We start from the raw sequence: 11,134 nt of genomic DNA on the forward strand, positions 1-11,134 counted from the left end.
TGGGCTTATCGTTTGATTACATCAAACATAATAGATCTAATAAAATCCGTTCTCGCATTTTTCGCTTATTTCGCTTTGACGATTTATTCTTTCCACTTTAGATTTTATTATCTTTCACACGAAATGTCTCCGTATAATTTTCTTCATCCAATTATCCACGCAATCAACACATTTTGAGAAATTTACCCAATAAAAATAAATTCAGGCGAATTTACGCAAATTACAATTAGCACCGTTGATAACCCGATATTGGACATATACTTCCGTAAATCCGCGCTCGCTCTCTCTTTCCTCTCAACCTCCGTGCTCGACCGTTATATTTTTTCGCGCCGGAGACGATCGCGGTTAAGACTTCCCCATTCGGATCGAGAGACGCGCTCGGGAGCGCAGAGTGAAAGACGTCCGACTCGGAGAAGTAACGATGTCATGCCGATTAATTTGATCGCAACATACACAGCGTGTTTACCACGGGCGGTCGGCGGGGCGCGTGCGCATTTTTTTTCAACAGAGTCCGAGGAACAAGTCCGCGAATCGTTTTTCTCCTTCGCGCTCTCCTTCTCCCTATCTCTGTCTTCCTCTTTTTCCCTTCTTTGCTTCCTCACTTCCTCGCGGCAGCCAGATCGCAATCAGTCTTGCCGGACTTTCATCAGATCGGGCCGCTAAAAAATGTGTTTCGATGTATCCGCTCCGATACTTCCGCGCGTGCTACTCCAACTCGCGTGCGTGTATCTTCACTCGTGTGAGTCACGTAGATGCAAGAGCTCGCGTCAATGCATCGACCGCCGTGTGGTGCAGCAGCCGATTAATGAGCTCTCGTCGCGTGCACGCGTCTGTCACTTTGACAGCATCCGGCACGGCAGTCAGCGCGTCTCCTATGAGTCTCCCTTCGCTTTTATCTTTCTCGTTTAATCGTCTATTACGGATTTTTCTCTTAGATCGAATGGATATAGCTTTAGGGAGAACGTGTATTTATGCGCTGCTCTCGCCGCACGACCGCCAGTTAGGATGATGCCGATCGTAAAACGGTGAATGATTGATTTGAAAATTTACCAAGTCACTTTTATCAAATCGAAAAGAAGGTACAGATCGTTTCTAATAAGTCGTTTCTATTTGTGATTTATAGCGAATTCGGGCACTTGCACACGCAAGATTAGTATACATACTAAAAGCTGCTATACTTGAAATTGGCTAAATTAAATGTAAGGATATTTAAATATTTTTAATAATCAATTATTTAATAATAGTGTCACCTATTATTTAGCAGAATAGAAATGTATTTTTTCATTGTCAAAATTGATTAAATTATATCACTGCATTTAGGTATTTTATTTCGCAGCCTTTAATGTGCACTCCAGTGCTAATTCAGTACAGTTCAGGTTATCGAATTCACGATTACAAGTGTAAAAGTATTTAAAAAACATTGTTTTATTATATATGTGTATAAGTGATCAATTAAAATATTAAAATAAAATATTAAAAATTAAAGAATTTTGTCCATTTTTTGATTAAAATATATTTCCAAAATTTATTTCGCTTTACTTTCGTACAAAGATGATAATAAATGATCTTTATTTCTTCAAATTATTCATGTCTTTTTTAATAAGAATAGAAAGTTTACGATTCATATCTCTTCTTTGCTTCTACAGCTTACTGGCGTTAAGAAAGTAAGCGATTCCAATTTGTTGAAATGCTTCTCAACGCACCTTTCAAACTAGTTTCGGTTTGTACCAACGCGATCATACTAGTCGCGCGTAACGGAGCGCGCGATCGCGGCGCGAAAAGTCGCCGATAACGTTAAAATTATTACGCGGCGATGCGGCGCGAGGGCGACTGATAAATTCTCCTCGCCATGCGTCTGAGAAACGAGCGAGTATCGAGAGCGATGAAATTTAACGCACCAGCGTTCGCACTTAGCGGCCTAATGCGAATTCCGCGGCGATAAGGTCTGATTTACCGGCTCTCGCTAGACCGCTGTCTCCGTCGGGACCTTCCGTTTTGCCGCCGATCATTGAAAACGTTCACACAGGATTTTCGCGTGTGGCGTCGTAGGTAAGCCGTGCTGCACGTAAATCGAGGGAGGGAGGCAGTACATACATCGGTAAATCACGCAGTGAAAGCCGCTTAGTTTCGGCGCCAGATACATTCTCTCATACGGTGTTTATACCGCTAATGAGACACTTGGTTGACAGGCAAGAGGGCCTCTGGTTTCCTTATCGCGCATCATAAACGTCCGTCTCGGCGTCATGGTCAAACAACATGGCCTCTGCATTCTCTCTCGTAGTCACCTTCACACTGATTAGTGCGAAGGCGACTACGAGAGAGACTTGGACCGTTGACAATGTGCCATTGGACGCTTGATGAAATTTTGTGATACTGCGCTTTCCCCTTGCCGCATAGTTTCCACCTTAATTTAACAAAAAATTTTTGGAGATATGAACGGCAAGTGAAAATTGATGAGAAAGCGAACGCGTGAAACTTGAAATTTTTTTATTCGTAGATGTACACTTTCATGAGTTCGAATTAACACGATGTATTGGTACCGTTGCCGAACATTCTTTTCAAAAACGTATTTTTAATAAAAAAAAAATATAGTGAGCAGAGTCGCAGCTTTGTTTTTCGTAGTGATTCCATTTGCGTTATAAACAATACAGGTATTGTCTGTAGTATACAAAAATCAATCACAAAAGAGATATCGAACTTAGAAAAGCGAAGCGAATATCTAATAAAAACATCATTTTTACATTGTACCAATGTTGATATTTCTCTTTGCCGTAAGTTAATTAGTTTCGCGTCAACGAATTGATGAATCGTCATCGAATGGTCTCCCGATCGACCGACTCTATTTGATAAAGTTCCATTTCCCCACGGAATGCAGTCGTGCGTGTGTCTCAGTCTCGATAATGAAAATCGTGGACGACCGAATGGGTGCGTTTCATTTGCTTTTAATTACGAACCCGAAGCACGTTGTGTGCATTCAGTTGCCGCCCTTTATTTGCGCTATCCTACCGTCTAATTGCTTACACGACGAGTCACGTAGTCGCCGGTCGACATATGTATGTAGGCGTTATTGCAAGGTGCACTCGAGAGAGTCTCGCACCTTCGGCGATCTCTTCTCCTTCAAAGATGAGGAGATAAGAGTCGTAAGACTCAATATTAAATTAAATGCGACGGTGTGCCTAGAAATGAACATCGCGATAATGCCGACAATTAGCGCGTGTGCTATTTGATAGCATTATTTTTCAGTTTTTTTTTACATTATTTAAAGTACGATATAATAGTTATTATATATCGATGGAGTTATTTATTTTTCAATTCTTTACATTATTAAAGTCTGAAAGAATTGTTCACTAATTGATTTTTATTTGTGAGCATAATTGTTACATAATTAGTTCCTTTTATTTAGAATTATGCTAATTATTACTTGACTTAACTATTATTAATGCAATTAACGTCAAACTTTCTAGTTGATGTTGTAATATTCTGGCATGCACAAATACTTCAAGATGCAATCTTCAACATTAACACATTCCGCGCAGAATACTTTGCCACTTTCTTTGCTTTGTGTGCGAAACGTTTTGACTCCGATTAAATTCCTGCTCATCAACGTATGCTTTTCAGCAGAGAAAGGACAGTTACTGACTGACTACACATCGTCTTAATTCTGGATATATCCTGTAATCAACGCAATTAACATACCGCTTTCCAACGTCTTAATTCCTCCCACGCTTTCATATACAATCTGCCTACAAAAATATAGCTTAATTCATAGCTTTCGATTAATAGCTACAATTTTATCCTTAATTTTCTATTTTTATTAGGTATTTGAAAACGTCAATTTCTCTTCAGAGCAGAGTATTCGGAAAACGACGTGTGCGGAAGAGTTTAGCTTTATCGGAATATGATGAAAATTACGATGTTTAACGCGAAAGCATCCACGTGATGATCAGACGCGAGATATGACATGATCCATTTGTCTGATTGCAGGGAAACGAGGCGGTGGTGCCTGAGGGCTGGCCTCTGACGTTAGGCGGCAACGGCCTGATCCTGCAGCTGGGTGAGCTCGAGGCGTCCGCACTGCGTCTCGGGGAATGTTACCTTTGCGTACGCAGCGCGGCTGCTGCAACTGCAACTGCAACCACCTCGTCGGTCAGCGGCGCTACGACCGCCGGTGAAGCCGTCGAGCAAAATACCGTTGAGGTGAGTCATGTCCCTTTTCATTTTTTCCCCTCTTTCCCTGTATCCCCTTCTCTCTCTCTCTCTCTCTCTCTCTCTCTCTCTCTCGTTGTCACAAGGAAGCCGCGCCAGTGATGTCCTCCATGTACCGCCGCGAGAGAATGACACCTCCGACCGTCGAAAAGACTCGGCCGGAATTCTCAGCGTTCTTCCCGCGTGATCCTCGACGGGGTCCTCGACATAAATATTAACAGTCATCGGATGCAGGCGCGTAATGGCACGCGCATTATTAGATGCGCGCTTAAGCTCCTCTCCGGGCAATAAAGGACGTATATCTGAGAATGCCGACGCGGCATTGTCACGCTTATAACGCTTATAACGTTTTCCCATATTCTTAGAAATGTGCCAAGCTAGCTGATTTATCATGACAATGAGTTACGCAGACCGGCTGAATTCAATATGCTTTTATAAATACTTGATAAGAAATATTACAATAACATGATAAACTTTCCTGTAATAAATTTAATCGTGAAAAGTTTCCTTTCATAATTTTATAAAACTTTTGATTAATTTTTCATAATAAGAGTTTAAATTAAAATATTGTTTGAATAAAATTCACTTGAAATGAAGTAAAGAATTAGATTCCTTTACTTATTAACAATTTCTTTAAAATTTGCAAAAGGTATTGTTACTACTTCATATTTTTCTTATGGAAGAATTTAAAAATATAAATGTCGTTAATATTAAAATCGGAAATTTCTTGGCGTAATATTCTCGTAATATTCTTAACATGGACATAAATCAAATGAACAATAAAAGTAAGAGAGAGTTACGATCAAAACTACTGCTGTTTGCAGATAGCAGTAGTCTGGCGAACTACGTCGATGAGGGCCCCGGGGATCTTGGGTTGGGACCGTGAAGACGAGTTTATGGACTGGCGGGACCTGACAAACAAGGGTCAGCCAAGCTCGTCGAATACGGCGAGCGCAAATCTCAGCGGAGCGCAGCCCTCGAGCGTGATGAAAACCACCGGTCGTCCGCGGCGAAGATCGCGCGAGGACGCGCGTCCGAGGACACGCGAGATCAACAGAACCAACAGCGCTGAACATCGTCGGGAGGAGGCCAGGTCGATCGACAGGCTGGAACACCAATTCTGTCGTGAGAATCACACGATCGGCGAGTCCGGTCATACTGCCACAGTTATGAAGTCCAGGTCCACGTCCAGTGTCAATACTTGGAAGGACGACCTCGACGGCGACGAGGACGAACTAGATCGAAGCACGAGTCGCAGAGCGTGTTCCAAGAATTCCTCTAGTCCCATCGGCGGTGACGAGAGTCGTGCCAAAGTGAAGCGATGCACCAAGGTGGTCTCCCCCACAACAATGGAAAAATGGAAGGAGAGCAGTAGGTGCGAAATGCGCAGCAGGTCGATCGTACCGGAAGATCTGAAGAGTCCTCTGCAATTCGAGGAAAGCGTTTTGCGGCGAGACGATGATTCACCAAAAGATCTCGAGGACAGATTGCGGAACGCGGGTGGTCCAGACGATATTAGCGACGAGGATCTGCCGTCATACATAGGCAGTTTGCTTGTCACCGTCGAGAGAAAAATCGAAAGGGTCTCGCTCGACGATATGACGTTCCCCTGTCCGGCGTGCAGGAATATAGACACGGACGATCCGTTGCTGGGATGCAGATGCGCTGGCGACGACTGCGGCTGCGGCGAGGATAACTGCGATTGTTCTTCCTCTGCGTCCGTTTCGCGAAAGGAACAATCCGCGAAGAGCTTCGAAGTGGCGGGAATCAAGCATATCGACAGTGACGACGAAGAAGAAGTACGAATGGGATTCGGTAAGTAATTTACACATATATTTTTTACTTTTATATACAACAATAATAATTCTTTTTTATTTATTTCATAGAGCAAAAGTATGTTTCCATTATTATTTTAGAGAGCGATTGTTGTATCTGTTCTTTAATAATGATTTTAAAGTATTTTTTGCTGATAATCTTTGATCAAGTTAAATTATTTATAATGCTTAAAAAATATTACTGATTTATTAGCGATTAGTTGACGAAAAATATAGCCTTGTTTACAAGCGTAGAAATCGCGACGTTGAATTTCGCTTCCGGAATGACCGTCTATCGAAGGTATGCGATCTAGGAAAACTTGCAAGTTACTTCTGCCGAACCGGCACGCCAACTGCTCTCACTCGACGAACACTTTTATGTAGGCATGCGTGATTTACCGGTGACTAAACTCGCGCGGCGCACCGTACTTGAAATTCTGGCTGAAGTGTAGCGTAGGCGGCATATCTTGTAAAGTGGCTACTTCTTGTCATGTCGGTTGTTAAAAAATACGAACGCTACTCGTGCGTCGAATCGATGCTTGTACTTCGTTCACGCTCGCGTGAAAGAGTTTCATTGGGGAGATTCTAGTGAGTGTGAATAGAATCGCTATACTTGCGTGACGTTATTCCGGTGTGCACGTGCTCGCACGAATGCATGTCTTACATCCCGAAGCTGCGACGAAGTTTACGACGGAAATATTTTCTGCTAAACAAAGTACTGAAAATCCCTGACGTGTATTTAGCAGAGGTTTCCGCGTTAACTCGCAACTTATTTCGTAATAATCCTTTCATAATTTAACGCACGGACATAATTAAGTTTCAAAGAAAAATATTGATTTCATTATATGTGTGTGTAAAAAACTTAATCTGAAAAGAACTGAAGTTATTTTGTTTGACAAGTTATATACATGTAATGGATAGACACATTCAGGAAACTATATTTATTTCTAAATGTACTAAGAAAAATATCTTGATTGAAAATAAATGATCTAGAAGATTTTGATTATATCTATCAACATTCTGGTTATTTCAATTAAGAATTCTAGTAGATTTAATCAGAAAATATTAATTCTTCCATTTTCAATTAAAATTCTAATTAATCTAACCAAACGTTTCTCTCAGTGTTGATTTATGGTTTTACGTAATTGTCTGAATTTGTTTGAATTTTATTATATTTATTCAAATTATATTTGCCATGAAATCACATTTAATTTTATTCTTTTGATTCTTAATGATTATTTTCAATTTACAAATGTTTATTATTTCTGAAGTTCATTTGAATAATTAAGAACAAATGCAGTTTCTCGCTTGAGTTGAATCCTAAATGTTTTTGTTACACGGTTCTTGGGACTGCAAACTTTTATGTCACATGTCACAATCCCGGTTTAATCCGTCTCCCTGAGGGCATCGTTAACGAGCGATGACTCTCACGCCGACGACGCAAGCGTAATTGTAACGGACGAGTATGCAAATTGTCGGCGCATTCGCTTGTCACTCGATCTTTCGTCATGGACCTGGCCAAACGAATCACTCGCGGATACGGGCCCGACTGGGTCGGACAGTACTTTAAAGTCTCGCGGCTGTTCTCGACCGCCGATCTCCTTTCGCGTCCTCCCACGCTCGTTTCGGACCGCCTCTTTGGCAACCGCCGCCGACAAGTTTGCAAAGTCAAGACCTTTTATCCGAAACGACGCCACGTCCGCAGCTTCGACATAAAAATGAGCTTACAGCATTCGCCGTTTCGTAGCGCGACTTTTTACGTATCACATAATTTGTGCCATTCCATGGACCAACTTTTCTTTTTAAGCTCTTTTGCTCTCGGCTATCCCTTTCTTTATTTATCGTATGATAATACGTTTTAGAGTTGCAGAACTATCGCTTCAATCTATAGACATGTTTGGAGACTACTTATAATTTATAAGTATAATTTAGTACAGTGTGTGTGGATCTGATTAACGGGTGTAAATATTATGAATAAAAGAATTCAATATAATAATTGAGATATGGAAGTTATGTGCAAAGTAAAAATTAATCTTCATTTTAATGATCAGTAAAAACGTAAAAAATTCCGATTCTTCGAATAAATGATCAAGATATTGCTTTGAAAATAACAGATATAATAAAGTTCATATATATATTAGATTGATTTAGTAAATCTTTTTACAGCATTATAAATGTTGTAACTTGAAAGATAAAGAGAAAGTTAATTGAAAAATGGTTCTATAAAAGATAGTCTTATATATCATAACGAAAATAATTTCTCTTGTAAATTGTCATAAGGCTGACTAAAAAATAACATTGAGTCAAATACTTGGAATAATAAATGATTTCTTCCGGAGAAAAAAAGGAGAATATCATGTTACGATATCGCATTAACTCCGATCGTGCACTCGCTGCTGTATATAATTCATGCAAAACGTACGGACGTAGTACAAATGTAATTATCGTAACAATAATCTTTTAATTCATGTCTCTCTAAGTCCAGGATTGGTAACGTAAGACACCATGAATCATTGCGAATTATTATAACCGATTTGCGCTCGTCTATTGCAGCAACCCCGGTATACGTGCTCAAACATGTTTCTTGACTTTCCTTGCAACCGGCAGTGTTTGCGATGCGAGAGGCGAGCGACCTGCCTCGACAGTGAATGAACGGAGTAATGAACTTGTCAATGAGTATTCGTGTTAATGAGATACGACAGTGAACCGGCAACTTTCTGAAACGTTAACGGCAAACCGAAAAATTGAATAAAAAAAGTCACAAAGTGTCAAAATGCATTTACGAATGTTTATTCGCAAGTACGGATCAATCAATTTTTTTGTAAATCTAATTGTTTAAATTTTGTTTGAAATTGAATTTTGTAAAAAAGAATATTACATAGAATCTTAGAAAAATCTGCTGCTTATTCGTGTTTTAATATAAAACAAGTTATTACAGTCTGAATCAATACAATGAATTATAATAAATATTATAAATTTTGCGACGAAGAATTTACATTTTTCTAGCCAATGCATGATTAGATGTATAATAAAACATATTAATAATGAACTATATAGTAACAAATAATTCGTTAATATAATTGTAATAAATAATTTTTATTTTGTATTCAGTATCATCAATTTGAATACTTATTCTTTCGATTTAACTATGTTTTCTCGGCACTCGATTGTCGAGTTTGATAATAAAGAAGAGAAAGTAATATTTTATCAGATATAAAGATTTCTCGCAGTATGTAAATAGAAATAATCGATGAGTCGTCGTCTAGTCATTCATATATGATAATCCTATCTCTATTTTGGTGTATTTGGCAATCAAGTGCGAAGAACCGGTCGTCACTCTTTCCCGTAACGTTCATTCTGCTGTCATCGTTCCGTAACCTGCGTAGTCGGCGTGGCTGTGCTTGCGGCGCACCACGCCATGCGATCGGACATGCCTTTGCGCCGGTTGTCGTGTTTCATTAGCACGTGGATATCTCATTGACGGCGTGGCTCGCCGGTCTCGTCGGTACGATCCATTCGTTTTTTTTTTACTCGCGGGTTTGTCGGCACGCCGTGGAACATAATCCGCCCATCGTGCGACATAAACGCCACTGCCCACGCACGAGGGTGCTGCGAGTAGAGGAGGATATTGTCGGGAATGACTTACGGCAGCTTGGAATGCATTCGATTTCGCTTCCTTTGGCGAAGGCCGGCAGACTGGGTAGACTCGTGAGAAGAGAGAGAGAGAGAGAAAAATAGGAGGGAATATTTACTATCCCCTAGATTTTTCTGAGGAAATTGATCTTGTCATGTGAGACTAAATTGCAATTATATGGTAAAAAATGAATGGACTGTAAAGGTGGAATTAATTCTATATACCGTGAAACATTAAGCATTATTTGAACTATTGAGATATGTACTTGACTAATTGAATTTGTAATCTTAATGAATAGATATACTACGAAAAGAATTCAACGTACATATTTTGCAATGGTTGTTTCGATCATTATTAGTAGCATCTAACTAAATATATGTTAAAATAATAATGATAATTCTACAGAGTTTCTATATTACGCTTCAGTATAATAATTTCTTTTTATTGAATTTTATATGGCAATAATTTGTTAAATCTCTCTGATTAAGAAACACTGTGTGACACTGTGTGAGATTACTAGAAAATTCATATTTTCATATTCTTATAAGTGTGACGATTTTGGATTGACGTGTCTCCACCCCACAGTTCGACACGCACCAATTTTCTGGAAGTTATTTTCATTAACGGATATCTCACCGCTCAATTAAATACCCACAACTGGTTCTACGTCACGTTTTCTTGCTCCAAACAGAAAAATTCACTCGCGGAAATTCTTTGAACACGTCGTCCCGCGAGATCCTGACTCCTGCAAGAACCGATCTCGTATCGCCGCGTATCGTGGCGGTTAATTCTCGGACGGTCGACAAGACACAGGCAGGAAGAATGCGGTGGGATATGTACTAGTTTTACCGCGCAACCGGCCCGAGAAAATTATCAACTTGGACTTTAACAGCGGCAATAACCGCAACGCATACTTCGTAATAGAAAAAGATGAAAAGGAAGAGCCGCGGAAAACGTTTTAGAATGTTTTAATCTCCTTTCTCTTCCACGTTTCCGAATTCAATGTATTAACAACGTGTACTTCATCATACATATTTAAATAACGTTCCTGAGAAAATATGCAGACATAAAACATTTGTTAAACCTCGGTTATCAATAAGTACATCTCGGTAACGAATCTCGTAAAATTTACTAGCTTTCTCATATGTAATAATCAATTATTGTTTTTCTCTTAAATTCTTTCTTAAATTCAGGCTATACAAGAATATGATAAAATTTATTTTGATATTAAAAAAAAAATTTTTTTTTGACGTGATTAATTCATAGGAATTAGTATAGGAATTAGTAAAATAATGCAAAATATTAGGGTAAACTCGGGTATGATGGCCATAGTTTTCTAAAATGCAAAAAACATACATTTATTCTTGTTTCTTTTTAACAATATTTGGGCGGATATTACTTTCACTGAAGCTTAAAGTAACAAATACTATCGAAATTAAAGAGAAAATACTTAACAGAACTTTAATTTCATCAAAATATT

The 11,134-nt window shown here is 39.3% G+C and overlaps 1 protein-coding gene across 3 annotated transcripts in view; it reads left to right on the plus strand.

Moving 5' to 3' along the window:
- Positions 1-11,134, plus strand: part of LOC108759792 (puratrophin-1) — a 341,347-nt gene that overhangs the window by 184,917 nt on the left and 145,296 nt on the right. For all 3 annotated transcript variants that reach the window (XM_018505420.1, XM_018505418.1, XM_018505419.1), the window contains exons 4-5: positions 3,985-4,197; positions 5,031-6,021. In XM_018505420.1, coding sequence (XP_018360922.1) covers positions 3,985-4,197; positions 5,031-6,021 — 1,204 coding nt within the window. The remainder of the gene's footprint in view (positions 1-3,984; positions 4,198-5,030; positions 6,022-11,134) is intronic.

This window comes from Trachymyrmex cornetzi, unplaced genomic scaffold, assembly GCF_001594075.2.
Source record: "Trachymyrmex cornetzi isolate Tcor2-1 unplaced genomic scaffold, Tcor1.1 scaffold205, whole genome shotgun sequence".
Classification (NCBI taxonomy): domain Eukaryota; kingdom Metazoa; phylum Arthropoda; class Insecta; order Hymenoptera; family Formicidae; genus Trachymyrmex; species Trachymyrmex cornetzi.